This window comes from Hyla sarda, chromosome 12 (genome assembly GCF_029499605.1).
Source record: "Hyla sarda isolate aHylSar1 chromosome 12, aHylSar1.hap1, whole genome shotgun sequence".
Taxonomy (NCBI): domain Eukaryota; kingdom Metazoa; phylum Chordata; class Amphibia; order Anura; family Hylidae; genus Hyla; species Hyla sarda.
The window spans coordinates 32,965,872-32,980,494 of record NC_079200.1 but is presented as its reverse complement, the minus strand read 5'-3'; the positions used below and the strand labels follow the sequence as shown (position 1 = coordinate 32,980,494).

The window sequence follows — 14,623 nt, the reverse complement described above, 5'->3', positions numbered from 1 at the left end:
GCTTTTTTTTCAGTCAAGACATAAATCAAAAAGTACAAACGGGGGTGTGGAAATAAAAAAAAAAAAAAAAAAACTACTTGTCCAAGGGACTAAAGCGGAACACAATCTACTTGTCCCTCAAGAAAATCCACTTGTTCTGGTAGATGAAATAATTTCAACCAAAATAGTCCGATTCACCCCACTAGACCACCAGGGATGGATATAAGATTCCTTTAGACATTGCAGTCAACTAATGGTTTAATAGCGGCCACGGCAATCGCAGCATGCCAGGCTATTAGTGGCGGGAGAGCTGTAGCTAGATCCTTTTACACCCGAGGCAACCACAGAAAATTGCGCCCCCCCATCTGACCCCTATAACTCCAATTTTTCCATATACAGGGAGGAGGGTAATCTTATGTGCCGTAATCTGTAGTTTTTATTGGAACCATTTATTATCGGAACTTTTATTAGGAAAGGGGCTTATTCACATATATACGCACTTTTTAAAATATTTTAATCACTATTTTTCAGTCTTCATAGGGACTTATATATGGAGTCTTTTGGAGGAAAACACTGAACAGCGCTGTGTTACTGGGGGGGGGGGGGGGTTCTGCTTCTCCAGTTTGTGTGGTGCATTTTATTTACTCTAATTTATGTATCATTTAGTTACTAGATGACTACAACACCCAGCATGCCCTGATGCAGCCTATGGTTGTGTGGGTGTTGCAGCATGTTGCACTGTACAGTTAAGGTTATTGTGTAACATGCTGGGAGTTGTAGTTTTGGTTTGTGTCAGCTGCAGAGCCATAGGCTGTGTCAAGGAATACTGGGAATTGCAGTTAGTAACTACAACACCCAGCATGCCCTGATGCAGCCTATGGCTCTGCAGCTGACCCGAACAAAAAACTACAACTCCCAGCATGTTACACTTTATAGTTCTACAGTTTAGGTTATGGTGTAACATGCTGGAAGTTGTAGTTTTGGTTCGGGCGTGTTTGCGTGCATCCGTGGGGCTCTTGGTCGGCGGGTGAGTATGAAGGGGGCAGGATTCTGGGGGTGCAATTTAGTGCGGGTGGCCAGAAGCCACTAAAAATAAATGTAAAAAATTACGTAGCACAACTGGCAGCAGCACTTGTCAGTCCGCCCCTGTACAAAACATACATACATACACATATCATACATATACATACACCGGGCCACTGCCCCCTATATTATACTTTACATACATACATCGACATATCATACATACACCCGCCGCTGCCCCCTCCACATCATACATTACATATACAAATCACACATACACACATTATACATTCACTCACACCATACATATACACCATACATACACCTGCTGCTGCCCCCCACATCATACATTACATACACATATCACACATCATACACACATCATACATACACATACACCGGGCCGCTGCCCCCTATATCATACATTACATACACACACACACACACATTGACACATCATACATACACATATACATTACATACACTGGGCTGCTGCCCCCTATATCATACACACATCATACAGACAACATACACACATCATATATACACATGACACATACACCATACATATGCACACATCATACATACACCCCCCCCCCAATCATACAATACACACATACATACAAGCCGGTGTGAGGTGAAATCCCCCGCCTGTGCAGTGCAGTGCAGTATGTCTCCTCACACATGTCCTCTCCCCTCCCCCGCTCTGTGTTTTCCCCCGTGAAAACTTGAAACCTCCCCGTGATAAGTGAGGTCCTGTGTAGACAGAGCAGGGGAGGGGAGGGGAGGGGCTGTGTAAGTCCTCATTCTCCCCGTCTTCTCGTATTCAGAGCTGCAGACTTGCATCGGCTCCTGCACCTCACACCAGCATTAAAGAAAAATAAGGGGGAAGTCGGTCCGGCCCTGCTTGCCCGATACAGGGCTAAATCTATGAACAATTCACCTGCCCGGCGCCCAAAACTACTTGTCCCGGGCGTCGGGCGATAGGATTTCCACATCCCTGACAAAAAATGGATTACTCAGTCCTCAGCTATATCACTCAAAAAAAGGAATGTATGATGGATGGTTCAGATAGAAAAAATATTTTGTCTACCACTGAGGAAGGGGCTCATGCTCAGATCGTATACCCGGAAACACGTTTGGTGTTATTTGACTCTATTCACACCATTGGATACAACACTATTGCGGTTCAATGCTTTTTAAGTCTTGGAGAGACTTTTCATTTATTTAATCATAACTCATTTTTTAGATTAATCCCCCAATTCCTAGGAGAATCACTGCTCTTGCAACAACCACAGCTTTGTGTTACACAAGATACCGGACTATCAGATATTCCGGACTATTGGATATACCGGATTATTGGACTCATTATTGGACTTACCATTCTACTAGCAGTTGCCGGACTATAGAGATCCGTCTGTGCAGAGGATACTCTATATATCATCATTCACACAAGTATAGAGGTTTTATCACGGAGCCGGCCGCATCTGACCAGCTGACTGCCAGACACGTGACCATCCACCCGCTACGTCACACGCCAGGAGCTCGAGGCGGCGGCTGCACTTGCCGGTGCTCCTGCCACTCTTAGCTAGAGCAAGAAATCCCAGACATCGGAACCAGCGCGCAGTGGGTGAGTGGAACACCAGTGCTTGTGTCTTTCTCCTTACATCGGCACAGCAGGTCATTTTTAGCCGGGATCCCAGCCTCTACTTGTGTTGTACGAGTTTATTACCTCTCCGCACAGAGGTTTCCTTGCTAGGACTTGCAATATCCACCTTTTTTTTTGTTTTAGGACCGATGTTGATATCTTAGAGAGCCATATAAAGACTGGTCCTCTTTTGCCACTTGTTTGCCACTTTTTATCCACAGGTTTCAAAACTACAAGCCGGAATACAGATATTTTGCCATATTGCTACATTGTTTGTCACAGGATACATGATACAATTTTTATTTTTATTGATAACATTGTTTTATGTGACTGTATCCAATTCATAATATGTCAGCATTATTCTATTATCCAGGGATTATTCATCACTTGTGATAGATATTTATGTCATTATTATAATATTGCTACGGCTGTGATTCTTTTAGTAACCTTTGTTATTTCCTTTATTAAATTTTATAACATTTATAGGTCTGGAAGTCTATAATTTTTTCCATCTGAACCATCCATCCATCCATCATACATTCCTTTTTTTGAGTGATATAGCTGAGGACTGAGTAATCCATTTTTTGTACATTTTCTTTCCAATAATTTTCATTGGGGTGTGAGAATATCACAGTTAACCTTGCATATTTTTTCTGTGAGCTGCACATACCCTATCACAATAAATCTAAAAGTGCAAAGCAGCGGGACTGGGTACCAGTGGAATTGCGGCAGTAAAGGAGAGGAGTACAAGTTTAATTTAAGTGGGTCTGCTGAATACAGAAGATTTTTTTTATATGGTTCTCAGGTCACTATGAAAATAAAAACACATACTCCCCTACCTCACAGTGATGGCCCGCTCATCCAATCACTGACTGTAGCGGTGTCCGACCGAGTGGGCCGTCACTGCCGAGACCAGTTCATCTCAAAAGTAGAAAACACAGCCAAGAGCAGCGAGCTGGAGACATCACAGTAGGACCCCCCCCCCCCCCCCCCCCCCCAGGAAGTGAGGTAGGAGAGAGTGCGTTATTTTCCATAGCAACCCCAGCACCATAACATAAAAATTATTTGGAATACCCCTTTTACCCAGCCCGGACACATTTAAACCTAACATTTACTCCATGGTCATGTATGTAAGTATGGGCAGCTGTGATCTGAGGTCAACCTATACTAAACCTATGGCAGTCATCTAGAAGGAGAACTTTGGATAACAGGGACTCTATGGTTAGTCATTTTCTGCCCCTCACCTGTTTGCTGTGCATACGGACAGTTACTTGCCCATAGAGGTTCCCTTTTGTAACCATTTCTGGACACCGAACCTGCACAATTCTGGGTGGCTCTAATGACTCCACAAAAGACCAACGTATTGTACGATATCGGTTACCCCGCACCATCTCCTATAACCCAGAGGAAAAAAAACAACAATAAGAACACCAATCTGGGTAAAAACCACATATATTATCAATATATAAGACAACTGATTACTTACAGGATAGCAACGCTCTGTCACCAGTAAGTGTAACTTATGACGATCAAACCTTGAACAGAAGAAGGGTTTCACTAGGAGTTTAGGTAAAATTAAGAAAAGCTCAAGAGATGTGGGAGAATCCTCAGCATCTCATCCGCCAACATTAATTTATGGAGTAAATACAAAGTATGTAAATAAAAAGCTTCTTACTGTGTCAGGCAGTTGTGCGCTTCAATGAAGATTTCCTGAGCTTTTTCTAGAAAGGTCTTTGTGCTAAAATCTTCATCATAATTTTTTATTTTACGAATCCTGGATTAAAAATAAATAAAGAAGTAAATTAAAACAAAACACACACATATATATATATATATATATATATATAAAATAAATAAAAAAAACACATATATAGTGTATGATGATATGTTAATTCAGTTCATGACCAATCACCAATTTGCTGATGTAAATCAAAAAGAAAAGAAAAAGTACATGGCCGCACATCCACAACCAGCATAACCAGGTTGTTATTGTACCTTGCACATTTTTGATCAAAAGGTACAATAACAGCCTATTAGTTTATTAACCCTTTAAAGGACTTTTTTTTTTGGTACTTTTGTTTTTTCCTATTAGTCTTCTAAAAGCCATAACGGCTATATAAGGACTTGTTTTTGTGTCACCAATTGCACTTTGTAATGACATCACTAATTTTTCCACCAAATCTACAGCGAAATGAAAAAAAAAACAATATTTGTGGGGAAAATTGAAAAGAAAAAGACCAATTTAGTAACTTTTGGCAGCTTTTGATTCTACGCAAAGCACTTTTTGGTACAAATGACACACTATCTTTAGTCTGTAAGTCCATATTATTAGAACAGAATGATACCCAACTTTTATAGGTTTTATTAGATTTTACTACTTTAAAAAAATTATAAATCTTTGTATGAAAATTTGAAAATTAGTATGTTTAAAATTGTCTTCTGACACCTATAACTTTTTTATTTTTATGGGGAAGTATGAGGCTCATTTGTTGCACCATGGTCTTTAGTTTTTAGTGGTACCCTTTTTGTTCTGATGGGACTTATGAATCCCCTTTTATTAATTTTTTTCTGGTATATGAAGCAACAAAAGATACACAATTCTTGACTTTGGTATTGTTTTTTTACGTATACGCCATTGACCGTGCGCTCTTATTAACATTATACTTTAATAGTTCGGACATGTACGTACACGTTGATACCACATGTTTATATTATCTGCAATCTTCAGATTGCCTACAGTGATCAATGCTGCTCCATAGAAGAGCATTGATCGGTGCTTGATTGCTACTGCATGCAATGGCTGACTGCAGCATAGGAGCCCCAATTGGACGGAAAGGAAGCAGGTAAGAGGCTTCACTCCGCCCTTACAGCTGATCGGGACGCCGATTATCCCACGATGGTCCCGATCAGCTTCCGGCAATAGATTTTGGCACTTTTATTAGACTCCGCAATTAACTTTGATTGTGGTGTCTAAAGGGTTAATGCTGGTGCTAATGAAGTAAATGGTTCCCTGCAGCCGAATGTGAGCGCACAGCTGATCAATGCTGAGTCATCAAAGCCACTGCGATTGGCTGGGAAGCGCATAGCAGTCCTTTACTGGCTATTGGGGTGGGTGGGGGGGGGGGGGGGGTGCTCTGTTCCCCGATCTCCGCGCTCTCACAGCAGGATAGGACAAACTGTATCCCCGTTGTGAGAACGTACAGATCGGGAAACAGAGAAGCAGGAGATGTGGCTGCAGGGTACACTCCACTACATTCCCGCTGTGCTTGGACACATAGCGGCGAGCGCTGTGGGGATGAGCACAGAAGCGCAGCACGCCACACTTTACTACATCTCTACTGCGCTTCTGTGTTCATCCCCACAGTACTCGGCGCTATGTTTCTGAGCGAAGCGGTAATGTAGTGGAGTGTACCCCCCAGCCATTTATGTGCCCCGCATCCCCATCTCCTGCTTCTCTGTTCCCTGAACCCCCGCAGCGCTATCTCCTGCTCCTCTGTTCCCCAATCTGTACGTTCTTACAACGGATATACAGTTTGCTTCCTCCGGCTGTGAGAGTGGGGAGATCGGGGAGACAGTAGTGCAACCAGTAGTAAGGGGGGGCATGTCTCGTCCAAACACTGTAGCTCTGATGACTCAGCGCTCTTTATGAGCTGTGCGCTCCCATTTAGCTGCAGGGAACGATTTTCTTCACTAGACCGGAAATCGTCCTTCATACGTATGCCACGCTGCCGCTACGGCATTTTGCAGCAAGGGGTTAAATTATTCTGTGAAGCAACTAGATCATATATTTGAGTCACTAATATGCTGAAAAGCTGCGGACACAATGGAAGTGATTAACCATTCTAACTTTTTTTCTTGGGTTTTGCGCCCAAATTGTGTCTTAAAATCTTTTTTTTTTTTTTTTACATTTTGTGCCCCAGACTTTGCAAGCAAAAAAATAAAAAATAACTGAACAACTCTCTGTTTCCCCGACACTTTCCAAGGATTCAAATAAATGTAGTAATGTTCTCACATAAAATGTGATTAAGTTGAGCTCAAAAAAATGGGCAAAATCTGCAAAGCAGTTGTAAAAACAGCAAAACCCAGAGAAAAGTGCCAAATTAGTAAATACCAAAAACCGAAAACTTTCTGTCGGAAAATAGTTTCCACAATAAAAACAACACTCCAATGTTACTAAATGATCCCAAATATCTTGAATGTGAATCATGGTAATGTATATGTAACATTGTATATCTTATACACACACAACCATTGAAAGATATGAATGGATTGCATGGGGAAAAACTTAATAAAAATGGGAGACATGATGTCAGGACATACGCCAACTGGGAGGCTGCTGTCTGTTTTAGTTGCTCTGTTCTCTGCTTTAAACCATCTTTGGAAAGACTGGACAGGCGGGCATCACCTTCAGGGGGCACATAAGCATCAAGTATTCCAGCTAGGAACAAAGAAGAAAACAATGAGTGGAAGCAAAAAAAATGTTAATATGCAAAACATATTGTTAGCGTTATTAGTTACACACCGTCTGCCTGCTTTGCTGCCCTTTCCCCAATACTTATATCCTTTTGCCTATATACATTATATATATGCTAAAATGTGCTTTCCCTCTCATCTGTTGTAACTGGCGTTTACCCTGTGATGTGCAATTTTGGACTTATATGGGTGGACATTGTTGTTGTTCTTTCTTATGTTTTCCTTGTAAAATTGCGAAAATAAAACCTTTAAAAAAAGTATGCAAAACATATTGCTTAACATAACTTAAGGCTGGGTTCACACCACGTTTTGTTAAATACGGTTCCCGTATACGGCTGGGAGGAGGGGGGGGGGCTTAATCGCGGCGCCCGCACTCAGCCGTATTCGGGAACTGTATTTAATGTATGTCAATGAACCGACCGGAGAGTGAACCGCAGCGGTCGACCGCGTTTTTGCCTACGGTCGGGAAACCGCATACGGCCAAAAACGAAGCCGACCGGAGGCTGCGGTTCACTCCGGTCGGCTCATTGACATACATTAAATACGGTTCCCGAATACGGCTGAGTGCGGGCGCCGCGATTAAGCCCCCCGCCCCTCCTCCCAGCCTTATACGGGAACCGTATTTAACAAAACGTGGTGGGAACCCAGCCTTAGTGATATCAAACTGTTGCCACAGGGTTTTCAAATGATGGGGCACCTCCAAGATTATCTGTAGAAGTGATTGGAGAAGAACCGTGCACGCTTGGCCACTGCTCCATTCACTCTCTATGAAACTCCTGAAACTGTGTGGAATTCCCATAGGAAATAAATCCATTTATGTCAGTGGCTGCCGTGTAGCACCATTATTTCTCTGAAGAGGCCACAGCAGAAAAATGCTAAATCAGCTTTCTATGTGACCGAGTTGTCTCTGGGGCTTCTTACCTGTACAGGAGATATTAATGGGACGTTCCAAGGTTTCGTCTGGCACCACAACGCCAGCAGCCTTAGCTTTCTTAGTCATTTCTTCCACTGTAAGCTTATGATGCAAATATGGCGGCTTAAACATTCTCTTCTTGGTCCTTACAGGTATAACTGTGATAGGTGGCAACAACCGGGTCGGACTGAGAATGGCAGCAAGCCCCTACCGAAAAAAAATTATTAATTATAAATTAAAAGAAGACATTTATGTTAAACTGACAGATCTGTCCATTTTCTATGTTCTAAATAGGGCTGAACGATATGGGAAAAACGTGCGATTGCGGGCCTAAATATTGCGATTTCGATATGTGATGCGATATGATTAAAAAAATGGCGAAATCCCCCCATTTCATGTCCAATCGCCTCCATTTCACATCTACCTACCCATTTTATGCCCACCGCCTATTTCACATCTCCCTCTTGTCACATTCTCCTCCCCCTTGTCACACACCCCTGTCACATTCCCCTCCCCTTGTCACATTCCCCTCCCCCTTGTCACATTTCCCCCACCCCGTTGTCACATTTCCCCCACCTTCTATAACAACCTATAAGGGGATACCACCCCCCCCCCCCCCTCGTCAGGGAAAACCCTTAAATTAGAAACCCTCCCCTAAAAATAAACCTTTATTGGTTTATTTAAAATTATACCCCACATAGACATTTAAAATTCCAGCGGAATTGTCCTAATGTGTATGCTTGTTGTTTAACATACACTTATTAGGGATAATTTGGGTCCAGATTAATGCTTATAGAATCGAGTGCCAGTGAATACTGCACCCGTCAGCTACTAATACCCAATCCCTACACTGTACTCACTGGCCGCTGTATTAAAAACGTGTGACTACTAGCCTCCCCGACGTTTCGCTGAACGAATCAGCTTTGTCAAGGGTAGCGAGGCTAATGAACCAACCAGATACCCACGACTCCCTGAAGAAGGAATTTATCCGAAATGGTCGTAGGGGTGGACATCTCCTGGCTGCATTTGTACTCTGTACATGAGGGTATCTGGTTGTTTGCACCTTAGCAAGGCTTTGTATAGACTTTTTTAGTCTCTTTATGCACTTATGTATTTACAATGCTGTGTGTAATCTATGGATACCTGCTCTACTGTCTACCTTTATTTGCATTTTAATGCACATGCCCTTACAGATGGGACTTGTAATACTGGTCTATATTTATTGTCCAGGAGACGTCCTACTATTTTTTCACTTGCCATTCCTTTCATTTTACACATGTCATTTGTAGATGTGTTTATGTTTTTAAACAATAAAGATTGTTACCGTTTTGCATACCTGTGTCTGCTACAGCCCCCTTTTTGGTATTGGTATTTGTAGTTTCCTGCTGTTTATGCAGGTGTTACACGATCCACTTATTTATGCCCTGGGAGTACATTGGGGTGATTAGATCCCCTCTCCTACAATGGGGGGGTTTGTTATCTGTGTAATTGGTATAAAAAAGCCACTGAAGTATGTACAGGAGCAGGGACTCCTGTCAAAAGCAAGAATCCCTGCTCCTGTACACGGAGTGGCAAAGCTTACTGCCAAGCCAAGGTCTTCCTACCTAAACCTTGTCGGAGAGGAAAAGTAATTCACACCACATTTTTGCAATACAGTTCCCGTATACATTTTCAATGTGAAAACCGTACGGAACCGTATTAAAAACCGTATGTATTGACTTTATTAAAAACCGTATGCCAAAAGATGCATCAGGTTGTGTCCGTTTTGCATCCTGTACAGTTTTGTCAGTTTTTTCCTGTAACCAAAACCGTAATCTGCCATGGTTTTTGGTCCGGGTGAAAAACTGTATTAACCCCTTAAGGACTCAGGGTTTTTCCGTTTTTGCACTTTCGTTTTTTCCTCCTTACCTTTTAAAAATCATAACCCTTTCAATTTTCCACCTAAAAATCCATATTATGGCTTATTTTTTGCGTTGCCAATTCTACTTTGCAGTGACATTAGTCATTTTACCCAAAAATGCACGGCGAAACGGAAAAAAAATCATTGTGCGACAAAATCGAAAAAAAAATGCCATTTTGTAACTTTTGGGGGCTTCCGTTTCTACGCAGTGCATATTTCTGTAAAAATTACACCTTATCATTATTCTGTAGGTCCATACGGTTAAAATGATACCCTACTTATATAGGTTTGATTTTGTCGCACTTCTGGAAAAAATCATAACTACATGCAGGAAAATTTTTACATTTAAAAATGTCATCTTCTGACCCCTATAACTTTTTTATTTTTCCACATACGGGGCGGTATGAGGAGTCATTTTTTGCGCCGTGATCTGAAGTTTTTATTGGTATGATTTTTGTTTTGATCGGACTTTTTGATCACTTTTTATTCATTTTTTAATGTTATAAAAAGTGACCAAAATACGCTTTTTTGGACTTTGGAATTTTTTTGCGCGTACGCCATTGACCGTACGGCTTAATTAATGATATATTTTTATAGTTCGGACATTTACGCACGCGGCGATACCACATATGTTTATTTTTATTTTTTTTTACACTGTTTTATTTTTTTTATGGGAAAAGGGGGGTGATTCAAACTTTTATTAGGGAAGGGGTTAAATGACCTTTATTAACACTTTTTTTTTTACATTTTTTTTGCAGTGTTATAGGTCCCATAGGGACCTATAACACTACACACACTGATCTCCTATGCTGATCACTGGCGTACATTAACACGCCTGTGATCAGCATTATCGGCGCTTGACTGCTCCTGCCTGGATCTCAGGCATGGAGCAGTCATTCGTCGATCGGACACCGAGGAGGCAGGTAAGAGCCCTCCCGGTGTCCGATCAGCTGTTCGGAACGCCGCGATTTCACCGCGGCGGTCCCGAACAGCCCGACTGAGCAGCCGGGATACTTTCAGTTTCACTTTAGAAGCGGCGGTCAGCTTTGACCGCCGCTTCTAAAGGGTTAATACCGCACATCGCCGCGATCGGCGATGTGTGGTATTAGCCGCGGGTCCCGGCCGTTGATTAGCGCCGGGACCCACGCGATATGATGCGGGATCGCGGCGCGATCCCGCTTCATATCGCGGGAGCCGGCGCAGGACGTAAATATACGTCCTGCGTCGTTAAGGGGTTAAAGGGGTACTCCGGTGAAAACCTTTTTTCTTTTAAATCAACTGGTGGCAGAAAGTTAAACATATTTGTAAATTACTTCTATTAAAAAATCTTAATCCTTCCTGTACTTATTAGCTGCTGAATACTACAGAGGAAATTCTTTTCTTTTTGGAATGCTCTCTGATGACATCACGACCACAGTTCTCTCTGCTGACGTTATTATAATAATAATAAAGCTTTATTTATTGTTGTCCTTAGTGGGATTTGAACCCAAGTCCCCAGCACTGCAAGACAGCAGTGCTAACGACTGAGCCACCATGCTGCCCTTAGCATACATCTGCTATGCACGGTTGCTAAAATGGACAGAGATGTCAGCAGCGAGAACTGTGTTCGTGATGTCATCAGTGTTCCAAAAAAGAAAGGAATTTTCTCTGTAGCATTCATCAGCTAATAAGTACTGGAAGGATTAAGATTTTTTAATAGAAGTAATTTACAAATATGTTTAACTTTCTGCCACCAGTTGATTTAAAAGAAAAAAGGTTTTCACCGGAGTACCCCTTTAAACTGTATACTTTTATTTTTAAACATGGGAGTCAATGGGAACTGTACAGAACTGTATGTACATATGGTTCCATACAGTTTTCACTAGGGATCGACCAAAATCGTTTTTTTTAGGGCCGATACCGATAATCTGTGGAGGTTAGGGCAGACAGCCGATAATTTATACTGATATTCCAGTATAAATTATCGGCTATCCACCCCCCCCCCCCCCCCCTGCTGCAGATCATTGCTTTAAAGCGGGCGCTTTAAATCAATGAACTGCAGCGGCTTTTGCGGTGCCATAGGCGGCCGCCACCACCACCCGCTTCTCTCCCCCTGCCTGTCCGGGGGTCCTGAGTCCTATCACCGCCACCGCCCCACCGCGTCGGTCCCATTGCCTCCCCATCCCCGGTTTTATAATTACCTGTTCCCGGTGTCCACTCTACATCTGGCTCCAGTGGTGTCCTCCTGAGCCGTCACTGTGCGTGGTGACGTCACGTAGGGCGCAGCAGGAGACAGAAGTAGCGTTGACCCCGGGAATAGGTAATTACAAAACTGGAGATGGGGGAAGCAATGGGGCCGGTGCGGTGGGGGGTGCGATGCGGGGCGGTGGTGCATTACCGGCATATCGGCAAGGTAATTGCCGATAATGCTCAAAATCGTGATTATCGGCTGATAATATCGGTCGATCCCTAGTTTTCACCATACGGTTTTTGACTTTGCACAGTTTTTTTCTTGGAAATTTTATTCAAAATGGATTGAAAAGTTAAAAACGTATACGTTTTTTCTCTTAAAAAACGGATGCAACGGACATTTTTCAAACCTTATACTTTTTTTTTAACTGTATACGGGTTGAAATTTGAACACACATTTTGATCCAGTTTAGTCCGATTTTGAGGAATACATTTTTCATCAAAAACCTGATAAGGGAACTGTATAGCAAAAACGTGGTGTGAATGCAGCCTTACAATAAAGCTCTCGCCCTCCTATGCACCGTGCATCAAACATTTATATTTTGGACTCCGCTGAAAGAATAAACAATGGGTTCAGATATGCATAGCCGTCAATGGCAGTGTTTCCCACCTAGTGCGCCTCCAGCTGCTGCAAAACTACAACTCCCAGCATGCCCGGACAGCCAAAGGCTGTCCGGGCATGCTGGGAGTTGTAGTTTTTGTAACAGCTGTAGGCACTCAGGTTGGGGAATAATGGTCTATGGGGACGGCGCATGTCCGAGCGGGGGGGGGACATTCTGTCCCAATATGTTCGGACAAATTTTATTTGAAGGCAGAGAAAGAAATAGGACATAAAATGGTCGTCATGGTGACAGGATCCTTGGGCAAAGCATCATACGCTCTTTGATCCGCCGCCATTTTCAAGACCTCCGCTTGCTGTCAATGAATGGAAACGCAGAGAGTGCAGGGTAACAGATAGACCTGCAATGAATGCTGTGTTAGAATAGTGGTCTGCAAGCTACTACTCTGAAGAATGCTGGGGGTTGTAGTTCTCCACAGTGTCTTAGTGTATCTCCGGCTGTGGAAGAACTACTAGGCCCAGCATGCTGGGAGTTGTAGTTTTGCAACAGCTGGAGGCACCCTGGTTGGGAAACATGGACCGAAGGACACATAGGACACCACGGTATCTCATCTCCCGCCATGTGCCAGTCTCCCTGTGCCCGCTGTACCCACAATGCCAAGGCTCCCGTCACGATTCCTCCGCATAGTCGCCTCACATAATATCCCCGTACTTACAGGTTCGCACAGCGCCCTCACAAGCCTCATGGAGGCCGCCATGTTGAACTCGCACAGAACGCTGGGAAAGTTTAGGGTCACATGACCAGAACTGTCACCGGGGGCTGCGGAGTGGGGCGTGGCTCGCAAGTGACCTCTGGCGGCTGATCTGTAGAGCTGTGCGGTGATTGGTTGCTAAGGCAGCTGATGGGAGGAGCCAAGATCATGACTACGGTAGAATGACAGCATATCCAGTGTTTCCCAACTAGGGTTCCTCCAGCTGTTGCAAAACTACAACTCCCAGCGTGCCCGGACAGCCTTTGGCTGTCCGGGCATGCTGGGAGTTGTAGTTTTGCAACAGCTGGGTGAACACTGGAATAGACACATGGTAATAATCACAAGAAATAGAAATGTCGGATTGCTGCAAAACCCCTCATACAGATATGTAAATGATTGCATGTGATCTGATTAGATATTGGATCTTACCACAAGAGGGCGTGAAAGTGCTCCACATGATGCCCTATTTAAAAAAAAAAAAAAAATATATATATATATATATAATTTTTTTTTTATTATTATTATTCTCAGAGGCTACTTTTGGGTAGTGTACCTCTTAGTGAGAGATCACTGACTGCTAGCTATGCCCCTACCATGCACCCAAAGACATTTTTCCCAATTGGCAGACTTTGTTTGAGAGGAGGCGCATCATTGGACTGGAAGAAGCAGAGTGATTGTTTGGAGGGATTGTGTGCCATTGTTTTAGGATGTTCGGATCAGGTAGTTAGGTGTTGGGAGCAGAGGTTAAAAATGATTTAAAAAAAATCCCATTCATGTCAATGGGATTTTTTTTACAATCCATTTACATCCGTTTATACCCGTCTGCACTCATTTCCGTTTTTTTGATGGCAGAAAAAACGTCACGTGCAGTATTTTTTCTTCTGTCAAAAAAAAAAAAACGCAAGAAAAACGAATGCAGTAAATTGAAGTCTATGGAAAACGGATGAGCCCTTAATGTCATCCGCTTTCAATCCGTTTTTTGATCCGTTTTTACGTCTCAGCATACTCAGAACAAAACAAAAATATATTTTTTGGGTTTATTAACTGAACAATAACGGATCCAAACGGATCCAAATGGACAACATCCATTTGCATCTGTTATTGTCCTTTTTTTTTTTTTAAAGTCTGTTTTTATTTTTGACAGGAG

The 14,623-nt window shown here is 42.8% G+C and overlaps 1 protein-coding gene across 1 annotated transcript in view; it reads right to left on the bottom strand.

Annotated features, from left to right (window-relative positions):
• MRPL45 (mitochondrial ribosomal protein L45) overlaps positions 1 to 13,597 on the bottom strand; it is a 14,517-nt gene extending 920 nt beyond the window's left edge. Inside the window, exons 1-6 of the mRNA XM_056547573.1 lie at positions 13,441 to 13,597; positions 8,045 to 8,243; positions 6,971 to 7,088; positions 4,326 to 4,424; positions 4,137 to 4,185; positions 3,895 to 4,044 (exon numbers count right to left, since the gene is read on the bottom strand). Of these exons, the coding sequence (XP_056403548.1) occupies positions 3,895 to 4,044; positions 4,137 to 4,185; positions 4,326 to 4,424; positions 6,971 to 7,088; positions 8,045 to 8,243; positions 13,441 to 13,482 (657 nt within the window). The 5' untranslated portion in view covers positions 13,483 to 13,597. The remainder of the gene's footprint in view (positions 1 to 3,894; positions 4,045 to 4,136; positions 4,186 to 4,325; positions 4,425 to 6,970; positions 7,089 to 8,044; positions 8,244 to 13,440) is intronic.
• Positions 13,598 to 14,623: the final 1,026 nt, after the last annotated feature.